The sequence below is a fragment of the Vulpes vulpes genome, chromosome 15, assembly GCF_048418805.1.
Source record: "Vulpes vulpes isolate BD-2025 chromosome 15, VulVul3, whole genome shotgun sequence".
Classification (NCBI taxonomy): Eukaryota; Metazoa; Chordata; class Mammalia; order Carnivora; family Canidae; genus Vulpes; species Vulpes vulpes.
This window is the reverse complement of record NC_132794.1, coordinates 78,470,880-78,488,970: the sequence shown is the minus strand read 5'-3', so window position 1 is coordinate 78,488,970 and position 18,091 is coordinate 78,470,880. Positions and strand designations below refer to the sequence as shown.

The 18,091-nt window shown below is 44.4% G+C and overlaps 1 protein-coding gene across 1 annotated transcript; it reads left to right on the top strand.

The window, feature by feature from the left end:
* The first annotated feature begins 2,653 nt into the window (after nucleotides 1-2,653).
* Nucleotides 2,654-5,046, top strand: FAM170B (family with sequence similarity 170 member B). Its single transcript, XM_025999347.2, is given in 5 exon segments — nucleotides 2,654-2,765; nucleotides 4,374-4,496; nucleotides 4,499-4,783; nucleotides 4,786-4,982; nucleotides 4,984-5,046. Coding segments are annotated over 5 exon segments (780 nt in total).
* Nucleotides 5,047-18,091: the final 13,045 nt, after the last annotated feature.

Sequence of the window (18,091 nt, the reverse complement as noted above, 5' to 3'; positions counted from 1 at the left end):
TACTGCAACAAATATTTCTCTATGTATTATTTCATGCACATAGCACGAAGTATGAACATTTCCCAGGAAAGAGATGGAAGAGTAAAAGGCTGAGTGAAAGAACACATCCACTTTTAATTGCAGTGCATGCTATCCAGTTTCCTCGGAGAAAGGCAGGCTCTCTGTTACCAGTAGAATATAAAAAGTCTTCACTTCCTTATGCCCTCACTTGCCCAGAGAATGGTCCGTCTTTTTCAATCCTGTCTGTCTTCCGGGCAAATGCAATACACTGCACATCATGTGTTTTTAATTTGTAGTTTCCTCATTATAGTTAGGTTGAGTGGGGCTGAACATCTCCTCTGTTTCTCAGCCATCTGCATTCCTTCTCCTGGGAATTGCTTGTTCATTTCCTTCACTGAGCTGCTCATTGCAGTTTCACTAAAAAGCAGAGAGAAGTGAAAATTGAAACAGTGAAGGTTTTTTAAAGCAATGAAGTTAAAAAAAGATGATAAGGACCCCTGATGCTTGTGATGATTGAGATCATTTCGGTCCAGAAAAATGGTCCTATAATTAGGATGTTAACTTATATTTTCTTTCTACACACTTTTAATTAAAACACAGCCCTAGTACCATATGAAAATATTCCTAATTGTTTTATATGAGGTGAAACCCATGGTGGTTTAAAAAGAATAGCGAATAAAAATTTTCAGCGTCACTTTTTGACTCCCAGACTTTTGTTATTTGCTTTATCTCTTAAAAGTTCAAATATATGTAAGTGCCTAGTGGCTCAGTCTGTTAAGTGTCCAACTCCTAATTTCGTCTCAGGTCGTGATCTCAGGGTGAGTCTGAGATCACCTGACTCAGGAGCTCAAGTCTGAGTCAGGCTTCAAGCTCAGCGAGTATTCTGCTGGAGATTTTTTTCTTTCCTCCCTCTGCCCCTCCCTTTGTTCATTCTCTCTCTCTCTCTGTTTAATAAATAAAATCTTTTAAAGATTCAGATATATAATATGATCCTTTTCTGGACTACTTTTATTTTCCATTGATCTGCTAATTTTTTTGTGCTGGCACCGCCTTGTTTTTATAAGGCAAACCTCCGGATTTATCTGGTAAGAGAGAACACAATTACAGTATTTCCTCTTTCAACTAGGGAGCATTGTCTCTTTGTAGGTACAAGTGTGACTTCTCATCACTCCATCAGAGTACATTTTCCTAGGTGCTGGCTGTATATGAGTGGCATTGGGGTTACTTTTGGAATACAGGGATTATTTCCAATCCATTAGCTTTTTGAGCTGTCTAGATTTGGGGAAGCAGAGGAATAGAGTTGGTGACACTGGGCAGAGGTGGGAGGGAAATGGAGAGAAGTATTTTGAAGGAAGTGTGTTCCAACACTAGGACCTCCAGGAGCAGAGAGAGGTGGCAGGCGGGAAGGTGTGCCAGAGTGACCATGTCTGGACTGAGGTTTGTCCAAGTGGAGCATGGGGGGGGACCCATAGTCATGGAGTGGGAACCATTCTTCCTTGGGGTAGCAGAGAACTGAGATGCGGAGAGAGGGCCACTCTGCGAGGTAGGCATGCCCTTGACTAATACCATCAGCAGCTCCAATGTATTTAGTTATTCATTGATTAGATGATATTTTCTAGAATGCTTGTAAATGTGTCAAACGTTATTCTAGACACTAGGGATGTGACAGAGGAAAATTGAATGGACTCTGTCACGGAGCTTACATTTAAGAACAGAGACAGACACAGATAAACCCATTATGCATATGCACATGGACCTGAAAGCGTCTGAGGGCAAAAACTAAAGCAGGGTAAGGGGGAGAGATGGAGGGCAGACAGGTACTATTTCAGCAGAGGGGACTGATAGAATGAGCCCACAGGAGCTTGAGGAGGGTGTGCCTGGTAAAAGGGCAAGTGCAAAGGCCCTGAGGGGGTGTGTCCTTTGTGCCTGGGGACCTAGGCCATGGAGGGCCAAGACAAATGAGGCAGGGGTGGGACAATGAGGAGGAGGTAATACTTTCAGTCATCTGCTGTTGAGGGAGGCCCATTTTGATGTTGGATGATGACAGTGTATATGTGAACTACACACATGTAGTTAAGTGAATGTGGTGTGAACTATTGCATATGCATGTGTGAACATATGTGTATCATTAGGTAAAAATGTGTGTCAATTTGGGTGTATGTGAGTTTATATGTGTGTGAATGTGTGTGTGTCTGCATCTGTGTGTTTATGTATGTTTGAGTGTATTGTGTCTAAGTGATTATTATGTGCATGTCAGTGTGAGGAAATGCCTGTTTATATGTGTATAAGCATCTTTGTGGGTATGTTTAGGTGTTTGTGTCTTCATGCATATGTAAATGTTTATGTGTGTCTGTGTTTGTGTTTTGTGTTTGTGTCCCTGACAATAAACAAGACAGGAAAGGGTCCAAGGTGAAATGAGATCCTGATGGGAAGCCTTTCCTGGCCTTCAGGCTGGGTGTCAGTCTTTGCCATGGTCACAGAACAAGCTAGTGTCATTGATGAGGTCACAGAATAAAGCCAGGATCCTAGTGACCACAGAGTGCCTGGCAGCCGCAGGAAGCCGGCTGGGGCCAGTGGAGGGCTTCAGCACAGCCCAAGCCAACTCTCAGCAAACAGCTGGGGCATTGAGTCCCCTGGGTGCTGGTGTCCAATCATGAAACGCCACTTCACAGACCATAAGGGAGAACAATCACCAACAGAAAGGGCCACCCTCAGCTTGGTCAGCCCAGAGTCCACGGAAGAGAGCGTGGAAGTATGCTGGTCAGGTAGGTCAAAAGAAGGGGCTGCAGGGTCGCTGCCACGTGTGTTCCCTGGGAGGGGGGGTCTTGGAGGGCGAGGAGCTGGCACTGGGTCACCCCTTGGGGCTGTTACCAAAGTGTTCAGGGATCATAAGAATGGATGGCAGGTATGCTTGGGGCCCTTGTGAGGACATGAGGTGATTTCAGAAGGTATGGGGATGAACTGTAATAATGTTGATCATTATATATTTTAATGTGCATTGAGAAACAAGAATGGCCATGTCAATACTATGATTTCAGAATAATATAAAAAGTCCTTGATACTAAATTGACTAAACCTAATCTAGAACATCAATTTGAAGACTCCTCTGAAGTGATCACTGGCAGCCACCTAAGGGTGATACCAGCTCATCCGTCAAACTCTCCGTGCCTCAGTTTCTTAATCTGTCAAATGGGAATCACAACAATGCAATTCCTTAGGGTTTTTTCAGTATTAGTAGAGTTGAAACATTGCAAGCACTTAGATGGTGATGGGATACAGTGGATGTTCAAGAAGAGGGCGACATGTTCCCCATGTAAGACAGAGATACATCACAAATGCCAAAGGGGAAGGTGGGGCTGAATGGCCTGGCCAAAGCATGTCCCGTGTGTGGCTTTTTCAATTGGCTTTATTGAGCTATTAATTTAAATACAGAAATATCATAAGTTTTAAGTGTACAATTTTTAAAAAGATTTTATTAATTTATTTGAGACACAGAGAGAGCACAAGCAGGGAGAGTAGTGGAAGGAGAGGGAAAAGCAGGCTCCCCACTGTGCAGGGATACTGATGTGGGGCTGGATCCCAGGGCCCTGGGATCATGATCTAATCTACAAGAAGACAACTGAGTCAAGCATACAATTTGAAGAATTTTTTTTTAAATTTATTTATTTATGATAGTTACAGAGAGAGAGAGAGAGGCAGAGACAGAAGCAGGCTCCATGCACCGGGAGCCTGACGTGGGATTCGATCCCGGGTCACCAGGATCACGCCCTGGGCCAAAGGCAGGCGCCAAACCGCTGTGCCACCCAGGGATCCCCAAATTTGAAGAATTTTGATAAGTGTACATTTGTGTAACCATCACAATCATGATACAGAATATTTCCATCATCACCAAAGGTTCCTTGTGACCCTTTACAGTCAGTTCCCTGGCCACCCCAGCTCCTGGGAACCTGTGATCTCTTCTCTCTCCCTCTAGCTTTATCTTTTCTAGAACATCATTTAGGTGGAATCCTATACTATATGGCCTCTTTACCCACGGTGCTTTCACTTAACAGAATGCATTAGGGATTCATCCACATTCCTTCTCACCAGTGAATAGTCTTGCAGGGTATGGATGAATCATAATCTGTCTACTCCCCAGTTGATGGTCTTTGGGGGCTTAGTCGAGTTTTTGGTGATTACATTCATGCATTATATGATCCTCATCAGTACCCCATAAGGTAAGCATTGTCACCTGCATTTTATGAGGAAACAGATACAGGAGGGAACAGTCCTGCTCAGGGGCCCTGAAGCCTACACCGTTTCAGGGTTCTGAAGGTGGGTTGTGGTACTGACCCCTGCAGGGACACTGATGAAAAAGTCCTTCTACCTCTCAGGGGCTGTAAAGAAAGAGGAGACCTCTCTGTGGCTAGGACCGGCCATTCTCCATGAGGAGGACATCTACTTGGCCAGCAGGGCTCAGGTGATGCTGAGCTGGAGCAGCTCTCCATTCTCACGGTCCAGCAGAGCATGTGTGCCTTCTACACCCACGTGCAGACGGTGCAGGCAGTGGCCATGGCCTGGGAGACTGAGACAGGCTTTGAGCCCATCAGCAGGAAGCCCCGCATTCGTGAAGCCGAGTTCATCAAGAGGCAGAGGAGGAAAGGCTCCTCATTTGAGATGGCTTCCAACACTGACCTGCACTGGGGACTAGAAGCCAGCAAGAACAACTGCTGCCCAGAGCAGGATGACACGGAGCTGCTGGGCCCCCTGGAGTGCTGCCTGCAGGAGCTGCGGGACACTCCGGACTGCTAGTCACTACAAACTACGGGCTGCGCTGCGTGGCCTGCTGTCGGGTCTTCCCCACATTGGAGGCTCTGCTCAAGCACGCCCATTATGGCATCCAAGAGGGCTTTAGCTGTCAGATCTTTTTTGAGGAGATGCTGGAGAGAAGGCAGGCCGGGGGCCAAATGCAGGAGCTGGACAAGGAGGAACAGAGCCCTGCAAGAAGGCAGTGAATGCTCAAGGTCCCACGCTGGGGTGCTTCCCTCGCAGTGGCAGAAGCAGTGAGCTGGAGGTGATGCGCCTAGCCCTGCCCTCACCTCCAGCACCTCGTTTGCTCCTTCCCCAGCCAGCAGGACCAGAACTCTAGGGGCAGGGCCAGAGAAGGAGGGACAGGAAGGAAGGGAGCAGGAGCTAGAGCTGGGAGGGCCGTGACAAGGGAAGGGGGGGAAGATCCCTTCCAAAGGGCACAGCATTTCAACCAGAATCCATTTCTAACCTGAATCCAAAGAGGAGGGCTTCAAATGTTTCTTATGATGGGCACAAGATCTGAAGCTTGCAAGCATGTGGCCACAGGGATTTCTATTTTTGTTGGTGGATCAAGCAGGTCCTGACTCACAGAAGAGCCAACTGCAAATGAAATGTCAGCCCTATATTTTTCATTGTTAGGAACCCGCCAAATGCCCTCGTTCTATGTCTTATTATAGTGGGATTAAACTTGAGTAACTGAAAAAAAAATAAATAAACTTGAGTAACTGAAAATGTAAGGCAACGTTTAAAGGAGTGAACTATGCTATTAGGTCAGAGCCATAGGAAATTGCCATTTCTGCAGAGTACACACCAGCACAGACACCTGGAGACAGGCAGGTTTCCAGAGAGATGGGATATGGGTAAGTCCTGCTACCTATAAGTTCATATGTCAACTACAGGTTTTAAAATGTTGTTACAGAATTCATTTGCATACTCCTATCTGTCCCCAGCTCAGGGAGTGGCATTCATTCGAGAAAATACATGAATGTCTCACTGTGTGTTAGGCTGATGAAACATGTAGGTAGAATAGGCAGCTGCAAAGCAAGGGGGTGAATCACATAAAGGAGGTTTGGGGAGCTCAGCCGAGGCCCCCCCAAACTCACACTGGTTGACAAGGAAAACTTTCCAAAAAGAGGCAATGTTCACAAAGGTTTGCCTCCAAACCTTTGGAGGTAGAACAGGTAGAATTAGTAAGAGCGGGCTTCTCACTCTTGATGTTGACATTTTAGGTTGAGTAATTGTCTTCATGTCAGGGAGAGCTGTCCTCTCTCCACTGTAGGATATTCAGGAGCAGCCTTCGCCTCTACCCACCAGATGCCAGTAGCATCCCCTTCCCTACAATTGTGACAGTCAAAAATGTCCTGGATATTAACAAACATTCCCTGGAAGCAAAATTGCTTGTTGGTTGATAATCACTGAGCTAGACAAGAATGAGGATCTTAGAAGAGGGAATGCCACAAGACGATTGGGCAATTGCCAGCCACTTGGCCTGGTTGGAACTCTGGAGATATTTCTCCCCTCATATACTCTATAAAGATTTAGCACCTGCTATGTGCCAGACACTGTACTGTGCATGTGAAGCAGACAGTGAACAGGCATGGATGGTTCCCTGTGGAGTTTACAGCTGGTGGGCAAAAATAGACTCCATATATACAGATTTAGAAATAATTATGGAAGTACCTGTTTTATGGCCTCCAAAGCCCAGGCTTTGCTACCATGGCCCAGGCTTTGCTACCTTCTCCATCACCATTTCACAGCATTCATTGATTCACTCACCGTGTTCCAGCCCTATTAGCTTTCTTTATGTGCTTCAAGCTTTCATACCTCAGGGCCTTTGCACTTACTCTCTCCTCTAAGTGGAGGGCAAACCCTTCTCTGTCACTCTTCTGGCCAACTCTTTACTTATCCTTGAGGTTTCAGCTTTGTCACTTTTTCAAAGGGGCCTTCTCCAATCATGCTATCTTAGTGTATGCCTGATTCTGTTTGCAGGTGGTTTTAAAAAGAGAAGTAGCATGTAGCATGATCAGATTCATGTTCCAAACTCATCCTGGTTGTATGTGAAATATGGAATGGTACAGTAGCAAAAGAAGAAAGGAATAAGTAGGGAGATCACTTAAGAGGCTATTGCAGAAGTCCAGACAAGGGACAATGTGGCTTGGATAAAGCTTGTCAGATGCCAAGAGAGAGTGAATGGATGTATTCAAGACATATTTGGGGGAAATCTTAGAACAGTGAAGCAGGTGAGAGAGGGCTGCATCCTGAACAGACATGGAGAAATGGGCCTTTGACAAGAACATCTTTGTGTTCTCTGTTGCATCAGATGGGCAGTTAGGTCAAGTAGGGCTTAGGAGACAAAATTATAAAACTTGAATTCCCACCCCTCACTCCCCACTGAAAACTGCAAGAGCTCTTGAGGAATTGTAAGCAAGTCAAGTTTGCATTTGCAGAAAATTAGGCTGGTGAGCAGGGCTAAGAGTGGATGAGAGAAAGCACTGTTGGCAACAAGGATGACAGAATGAGCTTAAGAGATTTGAGAGATGGAAGTGAGAGATTTTGGCAAGCATTTGAGGAGGGTGGTAAAGAGAGCTGTGCCCTGAATGACTCCCAGGTTTTTCAAATAGGTGGCCAGTAAATAATGGTGCCATTTCCAGATGATGGAAAACCAAAGTAGAAGATTTACTGGGATACCAATGAGTCCACTTTTGAAAAAGCTCAATTTGTTATAGAAATATCAAGAAGGGAGTTAGAAAGATCTGGAGCTTGGAAGAGTATTACATGAGATGAAGATAGATTTGTTGTCATCAATGTGTATGTGGTTAGCTAAGGCCATGGTCCTTTAGGTGGACTTCATGTGGGATGCATTTTCTCTGCTAGCCTCAGTGCAACAGGAAGTCATGAGATCATCTTAGAATGGACATCAGCCATGGGGATGACATCTTATCACAATTTTCAAGATGTAGCAGAATCACAGACTTTCTAAATTCATTGTGAAAGGGGGAAGGATCTTAGAAAGAAAAAGGAAAAAGAAATGAGGCAATAGCCCTACTTGTTAAACTCTTCTTAGAAAAGCTATTTGGTGTTTGAGGAAAGCTCAGTAGGTAGGGAGAATCCAGGCACAATCTAAGAGGAGGGGAGGCAGCTGAGCCAGAAATAGTAGAGCACTAGTGAGAACATTTCTATTTAGAAATCAGTGTGCAAAGGAAATAAAATGAGTCATGGCTCTGGAATTTCAGCCTTTAAGATGAATGTTGCCTTGATATTCTAAGCACCAAGCATTGCTCTAGATATCCTGTGCACATTAAGTCATGTAATGCTCTCCACAATCTAATGAGGTGGGTCCTATGATTAGTTTGATAGGTAAGTAGGCTGAGACCTTGCCAAGGCTATACAGCTGGTGTACAGCAGAGTCAGGCTTTATACCAGTCAGTGTAGTTTCAAAGCCTATGCTGTAACCATCACACTGAGAAGAAAATTTTAGTGTAAAGACAGATGCAAGGTATTTAGAAAAGCAAACATGTCAACTCCACAGGTTGTATTTTCTTTAGATTAAGTAGCAGCAGCTGGAGATCAGGAAAAAATGATGGGCATTCAGAATAAATGAAAGATGACAGGAACCTTGGGTAAGCAAACTCTTAACGTAGAGGATAACTAATGCTGACATGGATGGGGGGAGGAACAGATAAAATCGCTCTTAAATAGTGACTTGTTCTTAAAATATAACTTAACAGTATTCACTTGTGGTTTAAACTCATCACTTTGCAGAAACCTGGGACTGCCACCAAATAAGAGAAGTATCAGGGTGAGTAAGCAGAACCACTCTGGAGGCTCAAGGGACCTAAACATTTTAGATATTGAACCACTTTAGACCTTTTGTTTTCCAAACCATAGAAAAAGATGCAAATCATTTTATGACACTATGGAAACCTGATAATGCCTTTCAAAGACAGCACTAAAAAAGTGAATATATCAATATCACTTATAAACAGAAAATAATAACTAATTGAAGTTTTTCAATTAGGGCACCAAGATAATTCAATAGGGGAAAGAATAATCTTTTATATAGTGCTGGGACAACTGGATAGATCTATATGCAAAAGAGTGAAGTTAGATCCCTACCTCACACCATATGGGAAAACTAAAATGAAAAAGACTTAAATGTAGTAGTTAAAACTATAAAACTCTTATAGGAAGACAAAGGTGTAAATATCCATGATGTTGGATCAGGCAATGGTCTCTTAGATATGACACCAAAAGCACAAGCAAACAGAGAAATATAAGTTGAACTTCATCAAAATTAAAAATTTTTGTGTTCAAAGGACATTATCAAGAAAGTGAAAAACAATCCATAGAATGGAAGAGAATACTTGCACAACACATATCTGAAAGGGTTAGTACACAAAACATATAAAGAACTCTTAAAAAAAAAAAAAAAGAACTCTTATAAGTCAACAATAAAATACAAATATTCCAATTTAAAAATAAGCAAAATATTTAAAAGATATTTCTTTAGAAAAATATATAAATGAGCAATAAGCACATGAAAAGATGCTTAACATCATTAGTCTGTAGGGAGGTGAAATGGTGCAGCCACTTTAGAAAGCATTCTAGCAATTCCTCGAAAAGCAAAAAATAGAGTTACTGTATGGCCTAGCAATTCTGACACTTGAAAATGTAGGTCCACACACGAGTTTGTATATGTATATTCATAGCAACATTATTCCTAATAAAAAATAGTAAAAACAACCTACATGACCATCAAATGATGAATTGAGAAAATGTGGTATATCCGTATGATGGCATATTTTGCAGCCATATAAAGGAACATGGTACCGATCCATGCTACAATGTGAGATGAACTTTGAAAACTATGCTAAGAAAAAGGAGTCAGACACAAAAGGTATACTACATGATGAGGTACACTATACATTATATAATGCACGATTCTATTTATATGAAAGAGACAAATTATTGTAGAGACAGAAAACAGATTAGTGGCTGCCAGGGATTTGGGGGAAGGAGAAGACTGGGAAGTGCTTGCTCATGGGTATGGAGCTTCCTCTTCAGGTGAGGGAAACATTCTAGAATCAGAAAGCAGTGATGGTTACACAACTTTTGAAAATCACTATAAATTAATACATCCGTCTAAAAAGAAATGTAATACAACAACTATATATTATTATTTAAATTTTAGAGGGGGAGGCGCAGAAGGGGAGATCATCTTAAGCAGGCTCCATGCCATGGAGTCTGACCTGGGGCTCCATCTCACAACCCTGAGATCATGAAATGAACTGAAATCAAGAGTTGGATGCTTAACCGACTAAGCCACCCAGGTGCCCCCTCCAATGTTATTTTTTAAAACTGAGAAAAGAAATTTTCTTCATATGATATAAAGTATCTTAAACTAGGTAGCAAAATAATCTGCACGTGTTTCCACTGAAATCAGATAAAATATGTCATCTATTACAGTTTTTATTTAATGTTCTGGAAGTTACAACAAATTCAATGAAAATATGAAACAGAAAGGTTATAAATAAGTGACAGAAAAATCTCTCCATTTTTGGAAAAAGACAATATTACTTACCTTGAAAGCTCAAATAACTTAATTCAAAATCACTTATAAAAAAGAGGTAAACAAAGGGCTGATAGATGGATACTCCATTCACTAGATAAACAAAATATTCTTAGAAATATTGTTAAACGCAGTGAATTGTCAAAGTGATTACCTCCAGTTTATAATTGTTGACAATTTTGCATTCTATACAATGCATATTTTTAAAGTTTTCTAGATGAGTAAGTATGGCTTTTACAATAAAAAGACAAACATTTAATCACATTTTACCTTAGGTTAGAAGTGACACTGGGGGCTGCCTTTGTCCACATTTGTTGTCTATATGCATGAAGAACCCCAGCTTCTAACCTTGCACTCCTTGGTCCTTGCAAAATGAAATTAGTTTTGATTTTAAGAGTACTTTGTAATGGATGAGGACCTAGCCAACTCAAGAGAGTTGTCACAAAGCTCTTTTTGTGCTGTGCCTTCCTTTCTTATGGAGGTTGACAAAAGCTGTGAGTGAGAAGGAGATCTTGAGAGAGAACCAAGGTGGGAGCTCAGCTGAAGAGTAATGACAGTGAAGCTGGGAAAGAAAACAAAGGCGCTGAAGGGAGACCAGAAGGTTGTGCGGGAGGATGAAGAAAAAAGGAAGTTGGGGAAAGGAAGACAGAAGGGTTGAGAGAGAGGAATGCCAGATATTAAGGAATAAATTGACTCGGGAATGTGACATCACAAAGGGGGTCTAGGTAGGAGGCTGGTGGGGAAAGATGAATGTTCCATCAAAGACGGTGGAACCCATTAGGGTGGGAGTCAGCAGGGTCTGAAGTGCTTGGTGATGGATGCTATTACGGTCTGAATTGTGTAGCTCTCAAATTCACATGTTGAAGTCCTAACCCCTAGTACCTCAGGGTGTGACCTTATTTGAAGATAAAGTCTTTAAAGAGGTAATTAAGGTAAAATGAAGTCACAAGGTTAGATTTTAATCCAATATGACTGGTGTCTTATAAAAAGAGGGGATTAAAACACAGATGGAAGACCATGTGAAGAAGACACAGGGAGAAGATGGTCATTTACAAGCTAAGCAGAGAGCCCCAGAAAAACCGGTCCTACGGGCACTTTGATCTCAGACTTCTGGCCTCCAGAACCGTGAGAAAATCTGCAGTATCTTGCAGCCCTAGGAAATAAAGCCCTAGGCAGATGCTGAAGAGGAGGAGACAGAGGTAGGAAGGCAGCAGCCAGCAAGGTCCATGTTTCCAGTAGGGAGCCTCCTGGTCCCAGGTTCTTAGGAGAGCAAGCACACAGTAAGTGCTCAATCAATGTTTGTTGACTTAAATACTCGGAGTGTCATAAACAAATTTGAGGACAAAACCTACTGACTTGTGACAAACACTGAGTGGCCTACTGGCCCCTAGGACTCAGTGTGCTTTGGGCCTCTGTCAGAGGGTTTTGCAGAAGGAATCTGGTGTATGCTTGCACACTGGTGTGAGGATTGGTGAAGACAGCACAGTGTGTTTTGTCTGATTTTCTGCTATGCTTCTGATGGGTCCCAGTGAGACCCAAGCTAAGGCCCCACCAGCAGATGATCTGGGCATAGGGAAAATGGGGACCTGGATGTGCTGAGCTGTAGGGAAGATGGAATAAGCAGTTCATGAAAATGCTACATCAAGAGCTCAAAGCCTGGCACCAGAAGCCAGACCCTGTGTGTACATGCATCCATTCATGTGGGTATGAGTTTTTTAGTGTGTATGCGCATGTGCATGACACATATTGCTCTGCCCTGGGCCATGCTGAACCTGGGTTGGAGCAGAGCACAGGGACCTGAAGAGAAGGTCCAGGGGTGAGGCTCAAAGCCTAGTTGGGGCCCTGCTTCCAGCCTTCCTGCAGCCACTCTCAGCGCTCACCCAGGAAAAGGGAGTGAGTGAGAATACCCCATAACTGTGTTTCTCAAACTTGAGTACCATCCTTACAAAGCACAGAACATTCTTACACGCTCATGTTGACTTCAATTATTGCTGCTGAAATTGCTTTACTTCCATGTAAACATTCAAATTGATAGTTGTTTACAAGTATAAAATAAACACAAATTTATAAATACAAACACAATTACAACAGCCATAAAACTCAAATTAACAGCATTAATTTTATGCGACCATTGAGCTTAGTATTAGTAAAACCCGCTTGCCTCCAGAGTGAATATGGGACTCAAGGGGAGGCCAATTCCTCTGTGGGAGATGGGTCCTCACTGCCACAGGCTGGACACTATGGATGCATAAAGTCATCCACTTGAGGTCACCTTGATTGCCAGCCTAAATGCAAACAAGGGCATAGGACTCAGGTGCCACCGGGGTTGATAAGGTATTCAGATTATCCATGGGCTTTAAAATTTTTTCTAGATCTTCCTGAAATTTCAAGAACTCTATTAGGAAGAGTGAAAGCCCTGGGGTTGCTCATGTTTTTCCCAGGAGAAAAACAGCCTGAACACACTTACATAGAACATCATTCCACAGACGTTCACCCATTACTTCCCCCATGCACAAGGCCTGGGCTCAAGGAAGAGGGATACGGATGAGTGAGAGCCAGCGTCTGGCCTTGAGGATTGGACAGGGTCACTTACTTAAGTATCAATGATGCTGCATATAGAGGTTTGTATACGAAACCATGGGGGCTTAAAAGAGAAGACCTACTAGACTCTGGGGGCTTGGAAAACTTCCTGGAAAAGGTGATGGATGACCAGCAAATGAGCTGAGCACAGAAACAATGAGGACCTGGATGTGCTGAGAATCTTGAAAGATTAGAAGTTTAGCTGTGCCCTCGAGGGGCAATTATTCCAGACATCCCACGCTGAGCTAGGACTGGGTCTCTGCATCTCTAGAACAAAAGCTACCCTCATGAACAGGAGAAAGAGGGTTTTCTTCCCTCCAGAGACCTCACCCCTTCTCCCCACAATCTCTTCTGAGGGGCTGGTGGTGAATTCAGCAATTTCATCATCAGAGAGCCATTCGTTGACTTAACATTTTTCCTTCTGTACTGCAAAAATAATATCCTTGCAAAGCTCATAGAGTAAGACAGTATCAGCGTGAATTAATCCATCAGTTTGCTACAGGGTCAGAGAAAGTCCCTGAGAGGGTGGAAATGGGGTGTGGGTGGGGCTGTGAAAGAGAAGTGGAGGCATATGTTAGCACTTACCTGATGAGAGCTTAGTGCCAGCAGGAGGGAAATGTACTCTGGAGACGTCTCATTCCTCATCCATCCATGTGTGGGCTGGTGTGTGTGTGTGTGTGTGTGTGTGTGTGTGTGTGTGTGTGTGTGCAGGTAGGGGAGTCAAAGTGTAGATAACACCGGATGTCTTCTCGCTTAGTGGGTAGCCTCAGCTTTCTCTGCCTCCGACTGTAGTTGCTGCACAAAGGACTAGCTCCTTGCATCATGCCCTCTTCCAGCCAGGAAGGCTGAGAGGAGCAACCTGGCCTGCCTGACATGGAGACCAGAGCTTTTGCCCAGCAGCTGCCTGGGCTCCTGGAGCTGTCAGCCTGGCCTCCCCCTTGGCCAGCCCTGACACTCTGTTTGAGCCAGTGTTTGGGAGGAATCTAAGCAGTCTGAATCTGATTTTGCTGTTTGCTGTCCATCGAGACTGAGGGTAGCTAAGAGCAGAGCTCAGCTGGCCCCACTGATTCTAGAAGGAAAGAGCACCCCTCTGCAGAAGAAGAGTAGGTATGAGGGGAAAGCCAGGCTGGCGGTGGGAGCCTCGGCTTGCAGATGCCTAATCTGAGAACAGCATGTAGGATAGGTGACAAGCAGCATGCTGACCTGGAGTTGGGGTAAGACAATCAATAGCCATGTTGTACTTGGACATGACTCTAAACCTTGTAAACCATTCTTCTTACAAAAGCCCAAAAGGCATCGGTTGTCCCAGAGTACTGCTTCATTGACTTCTGTTCATCCTGTCTCTCAGTTTCCTGGTGGGGGCACCACCAGCATTTTGTGTGGACTGTTACCCCCAGCACAGGACTGTCCCTTGCATTGTAGGGCAGCAGATCACAGCCCAGCCCCCCAGTGCCAATTGTAGTTGCACCTCCTGACAGGGTTCTGGCAAGAAAGCTGCTCCCAGCTCCAGATCCCCTCCTGGCCTGGTAAAGTCTCTTATTTAGAAACACTAGGATGTGCCACAGAGGTATATCTTCCCAGATTACTGTTTTTTTCATTTCCAGGTCAGCAGAAGAAGATTAGGGATTTTTCTTGGTACTCCTTTGCCTTTTGTTTTGGGATAGTTGCCTCTCCATGATAACCTCAGAGATCAGGCCTCTAGGGGGACAGAACAGCAGTCTGCTGGCTTCCCATCCCCATCTCTGTTTGCCAGCCTCCCTCATCAGCTCCCTCTTTGGCTGCTCTCTCAAAGAATCATCTGCCTTCCCTGTGCTCCCCCTTTCCCTCTCCCCTTTCTTTCTGTTATGGGCTAAATTGTGTCTTCCTAAAATTCATACGTTGAAGTCCTAAACCCTAGTACCTTGGAAAGTGACTATATTTGAAGATAGGGTCTTTAAAGAGGTAATTAAGTTAAAATAAGGTAATTAGGATGAGTCCAGTCCAATATGACTGGTGTCCTTATAAGGAGAGGAAGTTGGACACAGACACACACAGCGGGGAGACCATGGAGAGACACTGGGAGAAGATGGCCATCTACAAGGCAGGGAGAGAGAGACCTCAGAAGAAACCAATGACATCCACACCTTGATCTCCAACTTCTAGCCTTCAGAACTGTAAAGAATGAAATGTCTGTTGTCTAATGCTACCCACTCTGTGGTATCTTGTTATGGTGGCTCAAGCAAGCTCATGCACCCTTCCTTTCTTTCTCTTTGCTAATCCACGGATGCACCCATGGAATAATGATCAATGACATACCATGTGTTGTGCACTGCGTAGGACTGGATGTCCAAGGGCTCAGTACTCAGCCCTCACCTCATCTGAGAGAATTTACCCTGGGCAGTGGTATTTATTCCCAAGGCATCCCACGTAGGCTTGAAGATGAATCAGTTGTCTTTCTCTGGCTCTACCCTCAGTTACAGACCCTTTCAACATTCAACATTTCTTGTAGATCTTCTGTCCATGGTATTGGACATACTAGGCTCCATATAGCCCCTTCCTCCAAGCCTGGTCTTCTAGTGGTCCCTTGCTCTGTGATTCTTAGGAGACCCCCATGATTTCTCCCTTCCTTCAGTGTTTTGCCACTGTTGAGATGAAGTGCAAACACCTGGGTCTGACACGAGGGGACCTCTAAGGGCTTTGTGTCTGTCTGTCTCTCTAGCCACATCTCACTTCTCAGACGCAGCTGGTCTTCTAGGTCCCCCAAAGCTACCCATGAAACTTGAAAGTCCTGTGTCCTTTAGCCTCTCTGCTTTGACACACATCATCCCCTTGACTGAAATAAGCCACTCTCTGTCTTCTTTCAGCACTCTCCCAGTGTCCTTTCAGGTTCAGTTCAAGGGCTGGCTACCTTTATGCGAATGTTTCCAGCACGACTAGGAAGAGGAAGTGGTCACGGCCTCCATTGTGGTCAGTGATATAGACAACACATTTATTTCTTTATTCCTCCTTTCCTCCAGAGTCCCTAGCACAAAGCTCACAGTCACTCCTAAGATCATGGAATGATCCCAGTTTATCATGGTCACCAGTGAGGTTGGTTTGGAGAAGCTATTTCTATCTAGATCTACTGTCAGGCTTACAGCTTCACATTCCCTCCCTTTAGGGAATACCCAGTGCACCTCACATCTCTTTCCCAGTTGTGCAGGTCTCATGGCAGTTCCACCATCGGCTAGCTCATGGCTTTTCCTTCTGCTTAGATGGACATATCCTCTGTAACTATGATCCCTTCTTTCATACCCTCCCCCCAACCCCATGAGTCAGAGCTGAAGCCCTCTTTTATCCAGAGTTCACTCTTTGTTCACCCTCTCTCCGTGATAATTCAAGTGTGTAACTGATTGGATTCTGTGGTAAAGTGCTTGTGAGCAGTATGGAAGAGATCTCAAAAATGACTCGTATAAATCCAGACAGAAGGAACAACCCAGAAATCTGCCGAACACCTTAGAAGAGGGTGTTTACTTTTCCTTGGTGCTTTTAGTTTAGGGTTATATTTGCTGTACACAAAATCAAGCTGAGTCCTGAACCATGCCATACTCTCATGTCAGACCCAGATTTTAGCAGACAACTGCATATTGAAAGAAGAAAGAAGACCTCCACTCACCAGCCCACTATGTCATAGCAGAACACAGTTATTTTGAAGGAGTTCAGATTTCTAAGATTCTTTGGGTGGTGCCTGATGGAGTCCAGATTAGTTGAGTAGGGCTTCTATGTCACCCATTGTCTGCAGGGACCTGGATCAACTTTAGAATAGTCTGAATCCTCATCCAGAAACCCCAGACAGGGATTTTTACAAGAGGTAACTAAAAAAATAATAATTGAGGGATCCCTGGGTGGCGCAGCGGTTTGGCGCCTGCCTTTGGCCCAGGGCGCGATCCTGGAGACCCGGGATCAAATCCCACGTCAGGCTCCCGGTGCATGGAGCCTGCTTCTCCCTCCGCCTGTGTCTCTGCCTCTCTCTCTCTGTGACTATCATAAATAAATAAAAATTAAAAAAAATAATAATTGACTTTATTATTTTTCTAATTCAGAACACAGACCTGATAGAGCCACGGGATGGGCAAATAAGTCAATAGAGGATTTTCAAATAATCTTAAGCTTGTGAACAAGTGGGTAGATGGCAGGGTGAAGGTCTTTGCTACTGCAAAGACCAGAGCAAGCTGAAATATAGAGTCTCCTCTGGGTCACCGGCTGTTTCTCCCTTGGGGAGTGGCTGTATTTTCCCATTCCTGTGCCATGCAGCAAAGGTCTTACCAAGATGGTCTAGTAGATTATTTGGGAAACTGAAAAGTACTGAGAGAGCACACAGTTGAAAACAAAACAGTGTCATATATCATTAGAAGCACAAGAAAAACACTTTCCAGCCCTGAATCTCCAGCAAGCACCAGGGAAAGCTGAGCAGAGGGTGGGCACTGAGGTCTAATGCTGGGCTGAATGTCCACTCAGTCCTGTAGGGAGAGACTGATACTTAGAAGGGATACAATGGTCACAGCAGGAGTTGGTTCCTTCAAGTGTGGCCAACATGTGCTAAGGTGTCCCTTCTGCTTTCCACCAACCAGAAGAGCAAACTGCAAGCACAGAGTGTGAGGTGAGATCACGCAGACACCAAACAGGCCTGCCACCTCCTGAGCTCCTTGTCCACATGCTGGACAGTCCTGCTGACAGGCTATTTTATATACATCACTCTCATCTGGAAAATGAAGTTCAGAGAGGTTACATTGCCCAAGGACCCACACTGTTATCTAGGATCAGGTGCTGGTTGGCTTTAAGAACCAATGCTCTTCTTCTGCACAAATCCAAGGTCCCATGTCAGACACTCAGGGGCCCACAGAATCCTGGGTGGGACTGTGGTCCTCTTTGAGCCTGAGCTCACTAATCTGAGAAATGGAGCCTGGGACCTCACAGAGATGGGGTATGAGGCTTAGCTGGTTACACATGCAAAGTGATTTCCAAGCTCTGGTCTGGAAGTCTTCTAGGAATGTTTGTTTGTGTTGTAGGATCCAGACTGACACGGGTTCTTGTCCTTGTCTTCAGACCTAGAGACCTTGCAGCCAGCTCACTACAGGCTCCTCAGGTCCTCTTAGCAGCCTGGCTGCTCCCTCCAGCCTGGCTACCTTGATGGTC